The following is a 17443-nucleotide window of genomic DNA, read 5'->3' on the forward strand; positions in this document are numbered from 1 at the left end:
AACTATTTGACTTATTTCCTTTTCTGTTTCAACATTAAATTGTGCATTTTGCAATTTTCCTTCGTAATACTGAACACGTTTTGTAATAGTAAAGCCTAAGATTTATTGTAAATATTATTTTTTTATAAAAGTATTTACTGCATAGCAACTGTAGGGATATAAACTTTAAAATAATACAACAATAATAAAAAATAAAATAATAATAATAATAATAATAACAATAATAATTAATAATAATAATAATAATAATAATACAATACAAAAAATCTATACAAAATTAAAAACAATTTAATTACAGAAAATATATATATATATATATAAAATAATATGAAACTCATGCATAATAATCAATGTGCTGAGAAAAGAAATAGAAGTGTAAAGGAATGGGCAGCTCCCTGCTCCCTGCACCCTGCACGTAGTGAAGTGACACTGAATGCTGACAGTCGGAGGAAGTTCATCTGAAGACATTTCTGATATGCTAATTTCAATGAAAGTCTCCGAGTTATTCATTTTGTGGCCAGTTTGTTAACTAAATCGATTCAATTAGAAAACAAACTGTAACTGCTGTTTCATTTGTGAACTCTAAGATGGGCCCCAGACATGTCCTACTGCTGTTAGGAATTCTACTGCAAAGTAAGTATTATAAATTATGGGATCATTCAGAAAAGATGCCCATTCTTTTAATTTGCTTAAAGTAATATAAACAGATTTCTAATGTTTAAAATATCTATGAGATGCTTTTTCTTTTTAAATGTAATAGGACTATGACAGACCTGGTCCAGTTCTGAGGCAGGCCACCTTTTGTGTGGACTCATGTGGATTTTACTTTCCCACTTCCCACAGATCAGCTTCCTAGGATATTGAAATTGTGCTTGCATGTGCAGTGCAGCAGACTGGTGTCCCAAACAGTCTGGGGTGTGGCAATGGCACCCTGTAGGACTGGGACACTTTGTTCCCTTTTATAATCCTATGATAAAAAGCTAGATGAAAGTAGGGGTCAACAATAGTGTGGTGGTCCAAGATGAAAGGCTGGTGTGGTCTGAAGGATAAGCATATCACTGGACTTTTCCTGACAAATTGGCATTGCTCTTGTGGTGCATTTTGCACTATGCGTTCCTGCCTTGTATTAAAGCTGCTGACACTGGCTATGTCTTCCCTGACCCAGCAGGTTTGAGAATGTTTCGTTCATTCATTTCATTAAAGTGTGTGAAGTGGTTAATGATAGCTAGAGTGCATCTGCCACTCCAGGCACGGACAGAAGCTCATAAGGCAGATGACGTGACTTCATTTTTGGGTTCCAATGAAATAGGCACACTCCAATATCACTGCCCTCCAACTACAGGTAACCCCAGTCCTATGTTGGCATGAATTCTTAATCAGGTGCACTGAGCAAAGGACACCTTTCTCTACGTACCATTAAAAGCCATGAAAAATAATGTAACATTATTAGAATCACCCCAGCCATTAGCGAGTACTCTTGAAGTCCACGTCTCTTTAAAAATCTGCCAAGAATACATGAGGCTGAACATGTATTACCTCTTAAATGACCCTAGAATGTGATTATATAAATAAAGTAAAGAAAATTGCCACAATTCTCCTTAAATCATTATCACCAGTCTTTTTTTTAAATAATGAACTAACTATTCTGGTTTATATTAAATTATTTGAATGCAACAAGATGAAAAGGTTTGTAAAAAAGAACTGTAATAACATTAATCTTAAAAAGGAAGACAAAAGTTTTATTATTCCTAATTCTAGTTATACCGTAGTAATAAGTTAACATTCTCACTTAAATAACATAAAAAGAAGCGTTTACAGGGTCACATCAATCCGTCATTCAAACACAAGCGCTAAATCTCTAGCTTCATCCAGATGAAGTGGCATCCAGGACTCATGGGAAAATGCAGCGATGTGAGTGAAGCTGGCTGGCTGGCTGGCTGGTTGGCTGTTTGGCTGGCTACCTTTCCGCCGACACCAAAGTTCTTTGATTGTACTGGAGCCAGAGTTGTTGATAATGAACCGCAGAGGAGCTCCATGGGTCAGTCTTTCCTGAGAGCATCCTAATTTTCAGTAACAGTGATTCACTATTTCCCCAGAAAAGCCTGGTATAGTTCATACGTGAAGAAGGGATAGCAAATATATAAAAAGAAAACCATCATAGTCACTTTCCTGTAAGGTCCATATTGCATTTGTACAGTTTGCTTTCCAATCTGGCATTATCTCACTAATCTGTTCAATCTTTTTTCTATGTATTTCTATTCCAAAATATCCAGACAAAAGCTGTTTGTGCCATTGCGCTTGAAAAGACAGCTTTTTGGGGGTCTCATCATCTACTTCACTGTAAGAGCATCCCCCAGAAGCCACAATAAGGGTCCATTTAATCACATTCATGCCTGTCGTGGCCGTCAGTCCACTACCATTTGAAGGTACAGCCCAGGTCTGCTGATGCGTCGCTGCTTGGATGTCGATCAGCTGAGCTGAGAAAAAGTCTCTTACATTGGTGGGATAACAAGACCAGTCATGGCTGCAAAACAGTACAAGAAAGAGAGAATTGTTTTAATCATTAGTTGAGATGTGTTTGTTTTTTTAATTCTATTTTGGATTGCATGATTAAATTAGTATTTATATTATTGTTCTGTTCAGTTGTATTTGAAGAAAAAAATATCATTTCATGAAGAAAGACTTCTCATCATCCCACTGGAGTAATTTCCATCTCTACACGCTTTGTCCAGTTCAAGGTTGCATTGGGTATGCTGCAAGAACTAACCCTGGATGAGGTGAAAGAGCTTCACCGGTGACGTACAAAGTCCTATCAAGCCAACTTTCACATCTTTGGGATATGGAAAGAAAATTGTCATTCCTCCAAATAGGCAGCACCTGGGTCAGAATCTGAACCCAGGTGAGGGGCTATGAGTAAGTAGTCCAAGCTATGGAGTGTAGATAATGATGTCAATGGACTGTCAAATTTTCTTTTCTGATATTGGTAAGCAGGTTTGAGAATTTATATTATGTTATTATGGGTAGTTGCTACCCAATGTACTTGTGTCAAGCACTCAGTGTGGCCTGTTGGCCAAGACACTATATGTTCACAAAGTGACCAATTCAATCCAAAATTCTGACTCCCCATTGACCCTTATCTAGCAACTTCACCTGCCAGTGGTCCAGATTAAGAGAAAAATCAACTCAGACTGTTCTTGGTCATTTTTGAGGTGGTGCTGGGTGTCTGTTCATGGAACATAACTACACAGTAAACACATAAGAAATGATTACCAAGTCTAAATTATACCTTTGGACTTAAATTTCAACAATCATTCTCAAACAACTTGAAAAAGGTACTGGGTATAGTAGACTTTGGGAGTAGTGAAAATTTGCACAAAGTGTGAACAAGTGTGGTGTGCTCGTGCAGCACTCAAGCAGGATGTTCGGTATGGAATGGTGCTATACAGAATGACATCTGTTTGTGTACATTGCAGGATAAACAGGTCAATCAGCAGATTTATAGCAAGTTGCAGGAAGCCTCAGGCCCAGCATTTGAGTATCTTGTGCTGCACACAATACTGTAAGTATTGTTCATAACAGCAAAAAGTCCAAGAGAGACTTCTGACAGTACAATACAAAAACAGAGAATGAATACAGCACTGTAAGTACAACATCAGGTGAGTGATATACAGTAAAAAACACACTTCAGAAATGTTCATGCAATGGTCAGCATTAGTAGATTTTGAGGAGATGTATGACTGTCCCTGAACCTACTGGTGTGAGTGCTCATGGTCCTGTATAGCAAAATGACTGTGCAGAATGGCGGAAGCCTTTGAAAGTACTGAATGAATCGTCACTTGTGAATATTTTTGGTGCTTAGGTGGGCACTTTTTATCCAAAGCAGATTACAAGGTAAATATAGTTATCACCATTCATTTTTTACCAAATTATTCAGTGTCACACATTGAAATAAGAGATACCAGCATCTTAGCGGTTCAATGTCCAATCCACTTTTACATCACACTATCCATAGAACACAATTAAATATGCATCCTTATAGACTTCCTAAACTAAAAGCAGTAGTCTTACTATGATGGAATGCTATTGTTTTTAGTGCTTTCAATTTGTTCACTTATTGGATTACTATTATGTAAAATCCTTAAAACTACATCCATTGAGGGAAGCCTTATATGAACATAATGAAGGAATACAAGCTGTTACCGTATTCCACACCACAATATTCCCATTATTTCTGTGTTCACAAAAACCAGGAAGCATATTTTGCTTCCAAAACGAAACACATTGAGCTGCCTGTCCAAAAACACACCGCCGTGTGAAAAGGGCACGTGTTAATTTTCTCTCCAAAATCTAAAGGGCTGGGGGTGTCGAATGGGGGGAGTGGGTTCTGTTGCTTTGCCAGCCTGTCTCCGGGCGTCTGGGATTTAAAAGAGGGTTAATGAGGCTCGTCTTCTGTGGGAGCTGACCGCCTCAGACCAGACTCCCAGAGGGCCTTGCATGCTGACAGCGAGTCCTGGACAGGGCAATCTGATACCCACCCTAAACTGTATTAGGCGGCTCACCTTCAAAGAAATGTGAAGCTGAGAAACTTCTTACTTGTTTTGTCTGGCATTAAGGAAAAATTTCAGGGTTGCAGGCTGTGTTGTCTAAGCTGGATCCATGGAGCAATGGCCTTCATATTTTTTAGAAAACCATTCTATGTTCTTTTTATTATTTAAAAAGGTTCTAATTATCTTGACAGTTATATTATATGATTATCTAACTGTGAATTACAAAATGAAAAAGCATATTATGATCTTCGAATAGATATTATTCTAATTTTAAATACAAACTAAACAAATTTACCAACAGCTATCCATCATTCAATTCTATAACATGGTCTCCCAGCATTACTGGGACCCAAAGCGAAAATAGGAGTGGATGCCAGTCTACTGCTGGACATGCTGACACACATTAACAAACATAGAGTCAACAGTCACCCTCATGTATTCACAGATTCACGGCAACATTGGGAGAACATCAAAAGTCACCCAGACATCTGACTCGTATCCCTCAAGCCACAAGGCTACCGCCTCATGCTGTTCTAAATCACTAATATCTGCATGTTTATTGTTTGCATCTGTAACATTCAGCTAGGAGCTAAATGTGATGTCTTATTGTTACAAATTTGGACAAAACAAGTAAAAACATTAATTCTTTTAGTTTGAGCTACTTAGTTTAGAATATGCATATTGTTACAGCATTACACACATATGCTCCTTTAAGGACTATGCCAAGGAAAATAACAAATCAGGATACTTAGAATTGTTAATTAACCAAGTATTCCAAAGCCCAAATAACACAACTGCTTTGTAAAACTTAAATTCATTTAGCCCTCCAGCTTGAAAGTGAAAATGAATGATTACAAAAAAGTTTAAGTCACAATCCTTTACAAAACTGTTAATTTCTTTACAGAAAAAAGTAGCGTATTAGGATTACCTCTGAAGCTGTTCCCCCCAGTGCCTGGACAAGCCGGCGAGGGGGAGCCCTGCGGTCGGATCACTGGCGCAAATGCGCTCTTTTGCTTGACTGAGGGGAATGATGAGAAGGGTAAGATGGAAGAGGATCCAGAACCTGGGACCGTTGGGCTGGATGGCATGACTGTAGGGAGAGAGAGGAGAGGAAAGGTGGAATGAGGGCGTGATGTCAAAGTGTAAGCCAATAGATGCCCACAATGTGGCTCATCATTAAAAAGAAAATAATAACAACAAGAAAAAAACTGCTTGAGACAAGAAGGACATTGCTAGCGTTGGGTTAATAAAAGCTGTTGATTTGCTTTGCACTGAGAAGAACGAGAACACTAAAAATTTCAAGTAACTCAGTCTGACAAGCCTGAATGTGAAATAACACTAACATTGTTTGCCCATGACAAGGCATGTGTGGTGCAAAGCAATAGCAAGCAAGCACTCAACCATTACGGAAGAATAACAAAAAAGAACTTTATGTAGTCACATTGCATTAATACTTAGCTTGAAGCATGTGCCGACTGCTGTGAAACAGTAAAATAAATACATTTGATTTATACTGACTAATGATAATTAATGATTTATTGCACACTTCTACCTTTGGAGTGGTCATTATTAACAACTTTGGGAGTTTTTATTATGAACTGGGATAATTTTTCAAAATTATTTCCATTTGAATATAAAGAAAAAATTGCATCCAATTCATTATAACAAGACGGCACCTTCCCTTTCACAAATTTTCTGTCAGTGCTATAGAAATACACAAATCAGATAAAAAACATACTTAAACCGATAAATAAGTCATTTGTTAAAACTTCAGAAATGTGTCACTTTTGGTGAGAATTGCCATACAGTATTAATGAGATTCACACTGTCCACAAAGTGATTTCCCAGTCATTACTACACAAGTGATAGAAAAATAGTACTGGCCAAGTGATCCCTTTCTCCTGAGTTGGACATAAATTTCATCCATTTATGATTCTTTGAGCGTCATCCCATAATAATAAGGTGTTATAAATGGCCACATATGACTAATCTCTTTTAGACAATGGTTGAATACACAGATCCCAAATGTTCTGCATAGAATTCCAGAGACATACATGACTATATGCAAGGCTCCACAGAAAACCACAGCCGTTGTCAAAGGAAGAATCTGAAATGGTATTTCATTACCGGATGATTGTTTCCATTCAGAAAAAATGTCTTCATGGGTCATTAAAAAAAAAATAACAAGCATGGGAATCCTTTACATAGATTAACTAAAAATGATCTCTTCTCCCAAGTGGTTTCAGCAAATTACTGTTGATGTGGTCTAGCACTGAACGTTGAATGGGCCTGGAATTCATAATACTTTTAAAAGGAAATGTTAGAATGGATTTGATTATGAAGTAAGTTACCCAGAGTGAACCTCTCAGAGGTGATTCTGATAAAGCGGAATATCACAGCTTGGCTTGCAGGTCAACATAAAGTCACTCTGTGGATTGCATGGCTCCTGCTCGAAATAATATTAAGTCTGCTGCTTTTGAAAGTTTTACTGATCTAGATTATAGGAAAAAGGAAAATTCCTTTAGGGGAAATGGAAACAGTGACATTGCTATTCTTATTATACAGGAATATACACTCCAAGTGATCTATATGTAATTTCTGATTACATTTTTGTGGTTTGAGGATGCAAAGATGGCCACCACGATGGTGTATTGTTAAGTACCACTACCTTACAGAATTCCAAAAGCACTCATGTGCAGTTTTGTGTTCTTTTTTATTTTCTCTTGTTTATTCCCACATTCAACAATCGCACACAAAAACTTTAATGACATTTTAAAATTGTACCCTTATGCGTCTGCAGAAGTGTTGCCTGTAATGGAATAATTTCCTGGACCTTAAGCTACCAGGATAAAAATTGTTGATGCAGAAATGCAAAAAAGTGAATCGGGATAATAGACACATAAATGGGCTCTTCAGGCCCAAACATATATAGCAGGGGTGGCCAACTCCGATCCTGGAGAGTTACAGTGGCTACAGGTTTTCATTCTGTTTTCTTAATTAGTGACTAGTTTTTGCTGGTAATTAGCTTCATTTAATTTATTTGCTATTTAAGACTCAAACCCTTTAAATCAGGGCTGAGAAATGTTGGTCCTGGAGGGCCACAGTAGCTTCAGGTTTTGGTTCCGACCCAGTTGCTCCATTCGTCGCTAATGAAGCACTTACTGCTCAAGTGACCTTTTTCTGCTTCATTTTAGTTGTCTCACTTGTTAAGATTTGGAACACTTAATTGCATATTTTAATCTTAAACAGCTGTATTCAACGTTTTATCTGCTGTTTATTAGTAATAAGATGCAAATGACAAAGAAACCAGCAGGTGTACAACTAGTTTTGCTCAGTTTCCACCTGTGTGCATTCATCATTCACTATTTGGTTTAATTAAGTACTCAGAAAGAAACTAAAGAGAAAGTGAAGAACTAAAAATTACTCATTTGTTTTAGGCTTCAAATCTCTTGGATGATACATGTATCATTAGAGAGGGAAACCAATCTATGATTTAAGAATGAACTGATACGGTAGAGTTAAAACACTAACAAGCCAAGACATTAAATAAGACCTGTTATTGGGGAGAACTGGCTTCTAATTAAGCAACTGAGTTGGAACAAAAACCTGCAGCCACTGTGGCTCTTCAGGATCAGAGTTGGCCACTCCAATATAAAGTGTGTATCTTACAACCAGAGTTTGTTTAAGATTTGTCTTTAAATGTTCTGAATTAGATGTTCTTGTCAATGCTGTTTTGACCATGAAGTGGATGAAATAATAAATAGATAGATGGGTGAATATAAAATTTGAATAAATAGACATGTATGTGTGTGCATTATGTGGTGGTACAGTGGTTAGCATTGCCGCCTCACAAGAACATAAAATGTGAAGAATACTTCTACATATAGATGGCCCCTGCCTGTTCTGATTTAAAGGATGGCACCTGTCATTGGCAGATTATGGGAAGCTTTAAACAAGAATGAAATAAACTTAACTTAAGCATTAGCTGTGGCAAGTCGACCATCTCTATCGTTTTTTCTCTCCACACTAACTTTGCCTCAACTACTTAATATCAGGCAGGTGTCTGGTTATAGTGGGTTCCACTTAACAACAATTCGAATGATGGGAATGAGCACATGAAGCCTCCCATTTTTTTCATTTCAACTGAATTTGAATTAGTTTTCTTCTAGTGACATATTCTTTACTTACCAATAAAACAAATTAGTTTTGATGCAGATGAATCTATATCCGTTACAGCACTAATGATGTGAAATAGTACTGCAGAGAAGACTGTTTTCTATTATTTTTTGCTTTCAATTGCATATGAAACCAATTGGAAATGGCAATAATTATCATTATTATTTACATTTATATAACACTTTTCACACTACTGAAAGTGCTACACACAGACATAAAGGAAACCACTTCAACCACTACCAATGTGCAGAACCCATTTGGATGATCCAGTGGCAGCCATTATTGTGCCAGTAGGCACAGCACTCATTATCAATTAGGTGGTGAAGACGTGAGAGAGATTGTTAGCCAGTAAGGGACAAGAGATGATTTGGGGATCAGAATCACCAGACTGTGGTTGGAAATTTAACCAGGACATTAGAATAAATCTTACTCTGCTCAGGGATTTTTAATGACCACAGAAAGTCAGGACCTCGGTTTTGCATCTCATCTGAAGGATGGCATTATATTTACACCACAGTGTGCCTGTCACTGTACTGGAACATTGGGATCCACACACAGAGTACAGAGTATACGGCCCCTGCTGGCCTCACCAACACTTCTTCCAGCAGCAACCCAAGCTTTTCCTAGATGGTCTCTGATCCAAATACTGGCTGGGCTCAAACATGCTTAGCTTCTGGTGGATGACCTGTTCTGAAGTGCAGATGGTATGGCTGCTGATCACAGGTAAGCAGCCTGATCAGTAAGTGACTAGCTGAGCAGTAGAAACTGTTGTTTCTAATTCCCAGCATTACCAAGTACGTGTCTTAACCATGTCATCACAGGGAGTAAAGCTGTATAGTAGCATGTCTCTCCTGAGGGATCAAACATCAGTTAAGTGTTGGGTTTCCATGCCATCATTACAGCTTTTCCAACTCTGTGACAATATCAAAAGCTCATGTTTAAGCAAAAGATCGAAGTAGTGTATATATACCTGTAGCATATTCTAATGTAAATTATTTGTGTTTTATGATTTAAAGTACAATAACTTTCACTATTATTTTATTAATAAATTTGAAACACTTTTCTGTAAAATCTTTATATATAATATGCTATTGTGGCTGTTCGTTTGTCTGTCCAGGATTTTAAATCACCTGTAACTTGCAAACCATTTGAACTATTCACCTGGAATTTTGTATACATATACTACGTGACCTCTACTGTCCACTTTAGGGGTGATGATTGACCTCCAGGGTTATTCCTCTTTTTATTTTTATTTTATTGTAGAATCAACTCTTGGCAGCGCTGGGCGCTGTTCTCATCCCTTTCACCTTTGCTGTCATTTCCCCAACCTATTCATATATTAAATCATTCTTGAGGCAGATTAACAACTTAAGTGGCAGCTTAAGTGAAAAATTAAAGAAAGTAATTGCAACACAAGCACTGACTTAATCAGTTTTAACGTGAAAAGATGCTGACGAAAGAAGAGAAGAAGCAGGCCCATAGGTAGAGAAAAGAAGAGCTGCTCAGGAAACAGCAAGTGCATCAACCTCTGAGCAAATGAATGCTTAAGTCAAGTGAATTCACTGCATGTTATCGTGCAGTGAGATGTTACTGGTTAGTAATAAAGCACCGTGTACTTTTGCAGATTTTTCCATTTTCAGTGGAAGTTCCAGGTTACATACAAAATCGGGCTATGAGCCTCCACACAAGCAGAACCCATTTGTAAATCAAGGCCCACCTGTATACTGTATATCATAAATAAGAGAGAATTAGGAATATTTACAATTCCTGTATGGTGGTACAGTACTTGGCATAGCTGCAAACTCTTGTTGTTCTAAGCTAAAATGATGGACTGATTATCTGTCTGTCTGTCTGTCTGTCTGCGTTGGTTGACTGGGTAACTCTCAACTTGCTCCAGATGAGGATGTGCAGGTGAGAGGCAGTGTGTGTGCCATGTGGTGAACTGGCACCCTTCCTTTCAGTACTGTTGGGATTAGCCCTTACAGTCCTGCGACTGAAGTATGTAATAGGTGTGTAAATTGACTGCATGTGTGTGTGTACATGAAATTGAACTCTAGACAAAAATATATGAAAAAAGATAGAAATGTGAAAATGTATTTTACTTTAAAAGTGAAAGGAAAGCTAGAAACACAATGTGTGTCAGAAGATTATGTTTCTGAGGATACTGTCCTGCAAAAAAAATGTTAGCAGGCCCAATTAACAAGTGATTTGTTAAGAATGAAGCACTCACTGCCATAAGGGGAGCCATTTGGAGAGGTGCCACTGAAGCCAGGCGATCCTGGCACAGCCAGGCTAGACATGGGTACAGAGCCATAACCATTCATGCTGCCTGAACTGCTGTAGCCAGACTGCTGGGGGGTGGAGGCTGAAGGGTACCCTCGTGGCGACAAACTGCTTGGATTCCTAATGTAACCTGATGGAAGAACAAAAAACAATGGCATTTAATATCTACTGGTTGATTTCATATAATTCATAATAATAATTTACCTGTACATAGTTAAAACAATTTATTTAATAATAACACATAAACTTTTCACAACTTTGCGTTAATTGATTTAAACCGCTAGTGCATTAAAAAAACTTGGAACACTTAAGATACAGTGACAAACGTCAATCAGCAAATTTTTCAATCTGAAGCCAATTCATGCTCTAAGTTCAAAGTGATGTTCATTTTTTCCATCTCTTCTTTCACTGAGAAGTTCCTTATTCAATCAATATCTGTTTTTCTTTTCTTTTCTAAGGAATCTAGTGAATCTTTTAATTCTTACAGAACTTGGTGAAGAAGGCACATTTTGTTAAAAGGTGAATCTCTTAACTGCTAAATTTGCCCAAAATGTTGCTGGCAACAGTGCACTGAGGAGTGCAGAAGTCAAATCACTGGTAAAGAAATTAGCCTGTTTGGTGCAAATTGTCTGCTTCATAAATGAATAATAGGCTTTAATTAAAGAGTGAAGCAGATAACAACTACTGTTTTGTTAAATATCTTTGGTAAATTAGGAAGCCATAGATAGGATGCAGTAACAGAAAGAATATTACATAACAGATCAACAGAACCACCCCTTTATGTTAGTCCTGTATCACATACGTGCACATGGGAGGCAGTCAATGGGCTTGACTAAATGTGTTGATATGCCGGATCAAGGTTTGGCTGTGTACACAAAGGTCTTTTCTCCTTCCTCTAAACATCCTCAGAAGGTTCCAGAATTGACCTCCCATCTGGTCCCATGCCTGACCTCACTTTCAGGTGCAGCCCAAACTGCCCTCCTCTTCCTTCCTGTCTGCTTATTAAGCCATTCTGGCCTTCGTCTCCCATTTTGTCTTGTGCTGGACTCAGTCTCGAAACAGTACTCTGGCACTGTATTGTTTTGCTTAAAACTTCCATTATTTTCTCAAGTTTACGGGGTGGATTCCCAAACCTTTATTGTGGTTTTTCTTGTCTCTTTACACATGATATATCACACCAGACTAGTTCAGAAAGCTGTGATTGTGCTATGTTTGCAAAATTAAGTGATCTTTTAATGCCTTACACTATAGTTACAAGAGGACAGTGAGCTGCATGGTATTATCAGGAAAAGATTTGATGCCCTGCATTAATGGACAGTACACTTGACCCTTGGCTCATGCTTGCCTCAGTGACTGTGCAGTGCTTCTTCACTCACCACTATTCATTGGCATGTCCACTGTTGCTGCCAAGAATTTCTGCTAGTGCTGCAGTCCTCATCATTCAGTCACGCATGCCAATGACAGTGTAATAACTTGTGATAGTATGTCAAAAATCCTCAACCATGACTGAAAGACATTTTTAGGTTAAATTCTTGATTAAAGGTACTTCACTCTCTTCTCAGGCTATATAAAGCACAGCACCTTCTGGTCATGAGCACGTCAAAATGCTGCACTGGCAGCAAGGCAGGGAACAGTCATTGAAAGACTCAATTAAAAATACCCCCATGCTCACATTCACATAGGGGCCAATACCTAAAATGCCCAACTTGGTGGATGTGGCAAGAAAACATTCGCTACGACTCAAACAGGATATGCAAACTCCACACAAACAGCAAATAGTTGCAGGACTCTAACACAGGGTGCTGGATTTCTGAAGCTGCAGTAGTAATCACTGCACCATCCTGATCTCAATTTATTTATTCATTTTCTTGGTATTGACATCATTTTAAAGACATCTTTGATTACTTGATTCAAACTGCAGCCAACCAAATATAAAAATATAAGAAATAGATCAATCAAATTGAGATGAAATCTCTAAAGTGAATGGTTATTGGCCGATGAAGGTTGTCTTGTTGCAGCTAGGAAATACAATAGTTGCTCCATCTCTTTACATCAGTGATAATAGCATTAGCAACACATTCCTGTAGGCCCAAAATTGTGTTTATAGTGAGGACGAAAGATTGAATGGAACCTATTGTTCCTCACATGATAACATTGAATGATTAGTTCATATTTACTTGTGTGAGGACACTCAGTTACAATCTGTGATGGATAATGTGACACTGGGGTAGAGCACAATTCACGCATTAAGATGAAGTTTTTCAACTTATTTTATGTACCATTTGCTTGTCTTTAAAATTGTTACATTATGCTATTTGGTACATTGTACCCATTCTTTCTTGAAACATATATGACTTTTTATGCTTTATGCAAGGATTCTCCACAGTTCCACAAAGAAAATTGCTATATTAAGGGAGCTCTTGATCAATGACATATAATTAATTGATTCAAACCAATTTAGCTCTAACACTTAATCTAGCAAAATTAAAAAGATGTTTTGTTAGTTTAACAACAAAGCAAAAGTAAAGAGGAGGCTGCTGTTCTTACTCTGACTGTTGCTCTGACTAGATTCTCCAATGGTGACACCCAGCTGGCCACTGTAAGAGTTGAGCCCCATGACGCTCCCATGAGCTGGCGAGCTGGGCAGAGCCTGTAGTTGGCTATGAGAGCGTGGCACACTGTAAAGGGCTTCTGCGATGTCCGCAGCACGTTTCAGCAACATATCCTAAGAAAGTTACAATAACAGAGTTTGGAAGACATTAAAGGGGGAAGCAAACAAGTAGAAGGAATAGTTAGAACAACAGGACAAAATACATTTTTTCTATTGAAAAGTTTTGGCTAATAACGTGTCTGGTATGAACAAGTAAACTGCCATGCCTTTAATGCTTAAAACCCACATAAGTTCTGAATGTTATCAAATACCATTAATGTGATTCATAACAAACTGAATTTCATTCCCCTTTGATTCATTGGAAGAACACAAAATATATTATACCTGAGATGGACGTTTTTCCCAGACCAGGCCTTCAGTTTTCCCAATACTCAGACACACCACAAAATCTATACCAATGACTACTATGGGTATCATGGTATAACAGGTTAAAGGGACATTGTCTGCACATTTAGCTCCTATTTTACTAGATATGAAAGGAACCAAGAATGTCTCAAAGCGCTGGGCTGTTATCTAGAGAGAGCACTTAGACGGTAGCCAGAGCTTGACAATGGGTATAGCTGAGGGCTGAGTTTAAAATATGAAACACACCAATTCAGACCAAGTAAATGGGATATCCAGGTTTATTTTAAGCATGAGGTTTGTGTTAACCAGTGTAGTATGACTAGGGGAAGAAAACAGAGAGACAGAGAGTGGCAAAGCAGTAACCATGGATTAACATGATGTGAGTGAAGAACAGAAGACTTAACTCTGCTGGCTGCCTATTTATCATCTAATGCTGAAAAACAAGCATTCCTTTAATCTGTAAACCTCTTTACTTTCCAAGAGTCTGGTGCAACTTGGTTTGGTACACTAGGACCAAAGCTGTTACCTACAGTAGAAGGCCATAGAGTTCAAACTGCTTGGCGAACGTTCATTACTGTACAGGGAATGTGTGTGGCAGGAAGAAAGAAATGCATTTTAGATGTACCTTCACATTTTGAGGCAACATACACATAATAACTCTGAAAGAAATAAAAATGGAGATGGCTGCTGATTGAATTGGGAAAGAGAGCAGTGAGGAAGTAACTTTGTACAAAGGCAGGAAATGACCTTCAATCTAAGGGTTTAAACCTGGGAAATGCTGGGGAGTTCTACTAAGTCTTCTACTTTGTTAAACAAGCACTCTTGAAAGAATGCCTTCTGAACAAACAAAGACCTACCTGGTTGCTATGTTGATTCCCATATAACGCTTCAACAAGATCCGCTGCTCTTTTCAGAAGCATTTCCTAAAGATGAGATAAAAATAACACTCACATTTACAATTCTAGACATCATTTAAGATTTAACAGGTTTTCACAAGTTAGGCATGGATGTATCATGTGTGGCAGTATTCATAGTAGTGAAACAAAACCCCTTAGAAAACATTTCTTTGTTTCATATTTTAAGATTTCAGGCTGACACCAATTCCTTTCAGAAACACTGAGCAGAGCTTGTGGAAGCAGCTGCCGCTCTACTGAACTCTCCACGGTCCTGAAGCTTGTTATTTTCTTGGGCAAGACAACAGAATATATCTCATTCATATATTCTTGAAACTTTGTGATATAATATTGAAACCCATTAAAACAACTAGATATAAATGCTATAACAAAACACAGATTTAACAGTCCTTACAACTTTTAAATGTCATTTAAAAATGTGTTGCTGTTACATTAAGTCATCTTAATGAATATTTGTCTGAAGGAATAAATTTAAGTATGAGCGTCTTGAAGATAAACTACACAACATTGAAGTCATACCATGTGTAATTTCTCTAGCATGTAATCTTAAAGTCAAATCCGCATTTAACAAATATATTATGACCTAATTAAATGTCTTCTGTAGCACCATTCAGAAGTTTGGAATCACCTTGAAATATTTATGTTTTTTTGATAGACACTTTTTGTAATCAAACTACCATTAAATTAATTTAAAATATAGCCAAATGACTGTGGTGGGCTGGCGCCCTGCCCGGGGTTTGTTTCCTGCCTTGTGCCCTGTGTTGCCTGGGATTGGTTCCAGCAGACCCCCGTGACCCTGTAGTTAGGATATAGCGGGTTGGATGATGGCTGGATGTTTCAAATTATTACTTTTGAATTTATTATTCACATATGATTGCAAAGCCCCATTTTCCGTAGCCATTACCCCAGTGTTATAAAAAATGTTAAACTCTCTTAGATCATCCTTAATTAATCATACTTAAATGATAATTGGCTATTAGAGAAACCTTTGCAATGATGTTTGCACAATTGAATCTGCTGTTCTGCTCAAGTAAACTGAATTTCTTTGGCTTGTAAGATAACATTTTCATTGTTCAGTTCTGGGTTCAAAAATGCCCAAAACCAAATAGCTTTCTAAATAAACACTTCAGTCTATTGTTGATTCATGATATGAAAGCTATTCCATGTGACAGAGTTCTAAGAAAGTGTAGATTTTAAACAAAAGTGTCCACGGGGTCTAACCAGGATCAAAAACTAAGCAAATCCGGATGCACAACTGCAGTAGAGAATAAGAACATCAGAGTTTATAGTTTGAGGACCAGATGCATTAGAGATCTCAATTGTCTGCTTCCTTACATACACGCCAAATACCAGTGTCATCTGCAACAACGAAAACATATCTCTGAGATGCTGGTATAGAGGCAGAGTTTCAAAGAAAGGGCCCGGTTTGAAACTTGCAAATCCTCTCCTCTCTTTCTTTCTTTTGGGTGGAGGTTAAATTTTGGTTTTGTTAAGTTTTATTTGTTTTTATGGATTGTTATTTGCTTTTAATTAATTAAATTTAATAAAAAAAAGAAGCTTGCAAATAAAAAGAAAACGGTAAAATGGGAACAAGTTTGGAATCACTCAGAAATTTACCTTTCAATGTTTGCCTTTTTTGCCTGTTTTACCTTTCCTTTTCACTTATGCCTTTTTCCAAGGTGACTTACCAGAATACGACATACCACAGTTGTTTAAACATTTACTTGTATAGTTAGAATGCATGTAGGGTAAGTGACTATCTCAGGGTCACACAGCTTGTGAGAGCCAGGAATGGATCCTTGGAGTTTATGACCACTACATCAGGCTCTCTGCCATGACTGTGGTATATGGTTTGAATTGTTGCCATGCTCTTGAAACTCTTCATTGACCACTTGTCCATCTGGATGCGTGGCTAATCATTTTAGAAGATTTTACTGCCATAAGGATGGAATCTGATCACTCAGAAATTATATAAATTTATTGTAATTTACTGATGAAAGTAACCAAATCAGGAATCAATTCTCCCCCACAATAATCAGAACAGAAAATGATGTCATTTCTTTTAAGAAATTGTGTTGGCATCCCTGTGGTATGGTTCCAAAAACAAGCAGAATATACACTACCATTAAAATGTTAAGGTTCACCCAGACAGTTTCATGTTTTTGATAGAAACTAATACTTTTTATTATCAAGACACTAGTAAATTGGTTTAAAACTATAGTCAGGGCTATACAGAGTGTTTATAATGGCTATTAGTACTTGAAATGACTGATTGTTAATGTATTATTTACATATGGCTGCAAAAACCTATTTTCAGCAGTAGTTCCTTCAGTGCCCTAATAGTAAACTCCCTGAAGTTATCCTTAGTTAGTCATGTTGACTTGATGTTGATTGACTTTAAAATTCTGCTTATGGTTTATAAAGCCTTAAATAATCTCGCCCCATCTTATATATCGGAATGTCTGACACCTTATATTCCAAATCGTAACCTCAGATCCTCAAATGAG

General features: G+C 37.5%; 1 protein-coding gene across 2 annotated transcripts in view; it reads right to left on the reverse strand.

Annotated features, from left to right (window-relative positions):
- Nucleotides 1–343: 343 nt before the first annotated feature.
- Nucleotides 344–17443, reverse strand: part of ebf2 (EBF transcription factor 2) — a 144572-nt gene continuing 127472 nt past the window's right edge. The window contains exons 12-16 of one of the 2 annotated variants that reach the window (XM_039768583.1): nt 14880–14945; nt 13554–13731; nt 10954–11136; nt 5476–5637; nt 344–2524 (exon numbers count right to left, since the gene is read on the reverse strand). In XM_039768583.1, coding sequence (XP_039624517.1) covers nt 2493–2524; nt 5476–5637; nt 10954–11136; nt 13554–13731; nt 14880–14945 — 621 coding nt within the window. In that variant the 3' untranslated portion in view covers nt 344–2492. The remainder of the gene's footprint in view (nt 2525–5475; nt 5638–10953; nt 11137–13553; nt 13732–14879; nt 14946–17443) is intronic. The other variant, XM_039768584.1, reaches the window with a different exon arrangement.

Source organism: Polypterus senegalus, chromosome 11 (assembly GCF_016835505.1).
Source record: "Polypterus senegalus isolate Bchr_013 chromosome 11, ASM1683550v1, whole genome shotgun sequence".
Taxonomy (NCBI): Eukaryota; Metazoa; Chordata; class Cladistia; order Polypteriformes; family Polypteridae; genus Polypterus; species Polypterus senegalus.